Raw genomic sequence first — 4,341 nt, 5'->3', positions numbered from 1 at the left:
CTATGAAGATATACCAATATATATATAGAGAGAGAGTAGTTAATATATATATATATATATATATATATTAGAGTTAAAAGTATTAAATTTATGTCAACTTTAAACAAGTACAGGTCACGTGACTCGGTCCCTGGGACTGAGCCCATGTTGAAAGAGTTAATACATGCTGAGTTTGCACTGTATTTCAAAGCAACTATACTCCCACTAGTTTGTAAATCTACAATAAGAAGATTGCCACGATTGCTAAACAGTCCTCTGCTATTTGGTGATGACAAATAAGCAAATGTTTGCTTCAAAAAGAAGGCATCAGCAAGTGGGTGCTAGGCAAATAAGAGTGTCATATATCAAACAATATCTTTCTTCATTATTCTGGTTAAATTTTTGGATCCAGAAGAATTTTATACTTAATAACATAAAGAAAACTTTAAAACATTATAAATACCTATTGGTCATTTAATTTGAAAAAACTAAGCCATACAATAAACTTTGTCCTTATTAGATAATTCATAAGTTGCTATAGTATGTACGTCTGTACAATTCCATCCGATGGCATGTCAAAAAAAGTAATTATAACTTTAAGCAGACAATACTTTTGCTTGACAACAGTTTGTTTTACGTCATAGTATAGGAGGTGACTAGATCGAAAGAACTTTTAACGCATCACATCCATAACTTGAAGCTATAATGTAACAATTTTTCCAAAATATGATATAGAAAGGGTGGCATTTATTACATGTGTGAATCTGTGACTCATGGTGTTTATGTTTTAAAACCAATGAGAATACAAAGTGTCTCCTTTACTTTAGTAGATAAATAAGTATCATCACACTATTGTTGACAGTTTTCATTTCATTTATCAATATAAATTGTAATGTAAACTTGCACATACAGGTTTTCAATTAAAGTATCTTAGTAGGACTACATTTTCTCACTTTGTCACAGGATTTGCACAACATCATGTTACCAGGTTAAGCAGTTTCAATGAAACTTATTTGTACTGTATCAAAGTTCAATTAGAAAGTTTGCATGACATTATGGTGCTAAAGGTCAATTTACAATTATTGTTTTTCATTAATTATTAAACAAATAACTAAATCTGCAGTGTAAATCACTTACTACAAAACATTTTGAAACAAATTATTCCCTGCTTTGCAAAAATCACATGGTTGTTGTAAACGTCAGTAGTTTCATTTGTTATTAACTTCAAAAAGTTCAATTAATAATCAAGGTTAACAATTTTTGTTTGTTAGTTTTGTAATTTTAAAATCATTATAAAATATAAATTTTAATATTTTATTCATAAGATTAAGTTTCAGTAAACAATTGGCTATAAAAATTACTAGAAGTACAAATTATAATCAACAGTTTAGTCGCTAAAGGTCAATAAAGAAATTAAGCGTGCATACTCTAACAGTAAACAGCCATCTTGGTCCTGACTCATGCTCACAAAACTCGAAATCGAATTGAAACCAGCAAGAACCGGTTTAGGCGAACGTCATAATAGCAGTAACACTGTTAGGCCTACACAATGTTCTACAATTAATTAGCCCACAAGCCTAACTAACAAGACTTTTCGGCGAAACAACGGCCACATAAAAACGACAAATATAACATATATTAACAAAAATAGCTGCAAACACAATAATTTACTTCCAATCTACCTGTCATCATCTGATTTTCCCTTGCCAGTCTCCACTTGACTACTGTCCCCTCCCCCGCTTTGCATCCCTCCATCAGTATCCATTCCTTCCTGTTGATAATGTCCATATTGGCCATCGCTATACTCGTTGTATGAATAATCTTGGTTCTGACCGTTGTACTGATTATCATTCTCCATTTTAATTAAGTTTTAACGTCTTACTTAAAGAAGGAAAATGTCAATAACTTCTTTTACCAAAAACCAGCAACAAAGAGAAACGCTCCCTGCAAGAGGAAAGAATGCGTCTTTGCGGATTGATATTTATAGCCTTCTACCACGTGATAATTTTGCCTTCTTCCGTTGGTCAACAAAGAGTGACGCGGCATGTGACTTTGAACAGAACTAATGCTTCGACGCCATGTTATTATATAAAAAAAAATTAACTTATTTTGATAAGTTTAATTTTTTAAATCCATTCATCACTTACTAAACGCTCATAAAAGTGAAATTTCATTACAAACAAAATTTAAATATATTGTCTTGAAATTGAATGAAAAATAATTCTAATACCCAGAACACTTCGTTTACACATAAATGTGTGCCAATATACAAGTGACACTATTGGACAAATATTTATTTCACAATACTTGTGTACGTTGGCGAAGTATATCATGCTAATACAACAGTAAATTGCTTTCTTACTATAATTGTATCACGAGCTCATTTGCTTTATTCAATATAAAGATAGGTAAAAAATAAGAAACTTTAAAGTTGTTACAACCCATTTTGACGGTGAAAAGAAAAATTTTCCTTTAGATTTGATTATAAAAATAAGCCCCCCCCCGTAGCACAGCAGTATGTCTGCAGACTTACAATGCTAGAAACCGGGTTTCGATACCCATGGTAAGCAGAGCACAGATAGCCCATTGTGTAGCTTTGTGCTTAACTTCAAACAAACGAACTTTAAAAATAAAAATAGACCATTTCAAAAGGCAAGATTTTTTACTGTTTTCAAGATGTTGTTATTTCATTTTCAAAAATAAAAAAAGTTACGTGAATAAAATAAAGCGCATATGGACACATTTCTCCTGGCAAATTAGTAAGTTTTGGAATAAAGCTGTTTATTGTTTTTTTATTATTATTATTTTATGACATCTTTCTCAAATATTTCATTCAAGAAATTGATGGACTCAGGGATAGACAGTGCAACAAATCACGTGCTGTAATTATGGTTATGGTTCTTTTCAGGACAATGCAAAGACCCTTTTGCAGACTCCGAAGGCCAAGGTGTGGAGTTAGAGAGTGAGAAGACCTTACTGTCATCAGTCGTTAACTCATCCAAAGAAAGAGGCTCCGCCTAATGTCCATCCACCACTCAAGCTTTGTGTAAGTTGTATTATTAACATTTCTACATAGTTCTAGTAACGTAGTATTTCTATCATGTCAGTAACATTGGCTAAAATTGAATTAATTGATAAATTATTAAGTGTGTTGAAAGTTTTGATGAGTATCTTGGAATGTTATTAAAATATTGTCCCACTTATTAAGAGAAGAAGCTTATCCCTGTATGTATGTGAATGCATATATTTTGTTGTTGTTTTTATCTTACTTCCACTTCTTTATTCTCCAATTAAATTTCCTCGAGTTGTTGACTTGCGAGTCTAACTCACAAATACAAAAATATCCTGGAAATGAATAGATGTATTTGTAATGAGTGAAAATCGAACCCACAACTAACCACCCTGTTACATACGGTTACAGCTAATTTAGCTATATTAAACTAGTGGCACTTGAGGTGAATCTGGTCGCTAGCTCAAGTGAGTGCCTCAGTAAAATATCCACGTTTACAAGTTAGCACAAATTTTATCCTGGCATATGGTGACAAGGTGGATTTGGGAAAAGGTCCATCTCTGACTTTGTTTTGTCAATATTATGCACAAAAAAGGTAGTTGTCTAGATTCAGATCAAGGTATTGATATCTTAGGGATGAATTTAATATGTAAATTGTCAACCAGTTTTGCATGTTCAACAGAGAAATGCAGTTCTGTGGCAAAACCATTTAATGCCTACAAGAGTGGCCCAAGAACAGTTGATTGTATGCATATATGTTGAGAAAGATGCCGTGATACTGTCAAATGTGCCATGGGTGGTATTCCATGGTGTACTATGGATGCAACGTAGTACATTCTTTCCATCTACTGCAGTGATAGAAATGAAACATAAAACACACTATTTTTTGTCTCGAAAGCAGGCTTCACTTGTTTAAACAGTGATCATTCTGACTACTACAAACATTCATATATTTATTTGCCACATGGACAGGTCATTGGCAAAGTAACAGATGCAAACGTGACACAAACAAGCGAAGTAGCTAATGTCACACCAATTGTACCATGTTTGAGTTGTTTCCACTGCATAGCCTTTCAACTGTTGCATACCTTAAACAGCTAGAGAACGAAATGATATTCATGCTATTTCATTCAAAGGCATACCAGTAAAGCCACCTATAAATTTCTGTGCAATCACACTTTTTTAGATAGACATTGGGAAGTCATAATTTCTGTACACAAGATGCAATATGTAAATCAAACAGGAAATTGTGGTGTGCTTTAAACAGGACAGTCTTATTGAAACTACAATGCAGAGCTATTGTCAAAATATAGCATGACCATACTTATTGAAATAGACTGTAACGATTTGGT

General features: G+C 32.8%; 1 protein-coding gene across 2 annotated transcripts in view; it reads right to left on the bottom strand.

The window, feature by feature from the left end:
* The window catches only part of LOC106459440 (RNA-binding protein squid-like), a 25,183-nt gene extending 23,215 nt beyond the window's left edge, over positions 1-1,968 (bottom strand). For both annotated transcript variants that reach the window (XM_013919062.2, XM_013919071.2), the window contains exon 1: positions 1,662-1,968. In XM_013919062.2, the coding sequence (XP_013774516.1) occupies positions 1,662-1,837 (176 nt within the window). In that variant the 5' untranslated portion in view covers positions 1,838-1,968. The remainder of the gene's footprint in view (positions 1-1,661) is intronic.
* Positions 1,969-4,341: the final 2,373 nt, after the last annotated feature.

The sequence above is a fragment of the Limulus polyphemus genome, unplaced genomic scaffold (genome assembly GCF_000517525.1).
Source record: "Limulus polyphemus unplaced genomic scaffold, Limulus_polyphemus-2.1.2 Scaffold27, whole genome shotgun sequence".
Classification (NCBI taxonomy): Eukaryota; Metazoa; Arthropoda; class Merostomata; order Xiphosura; family Limulidae; genus Limulus; species Limulus polyphemus.
The sequence above is the reverse complement of the archived record's forward strand: the minus strand, read 5'-3'. Positions and strand labels throughout refer to the sequence as shown.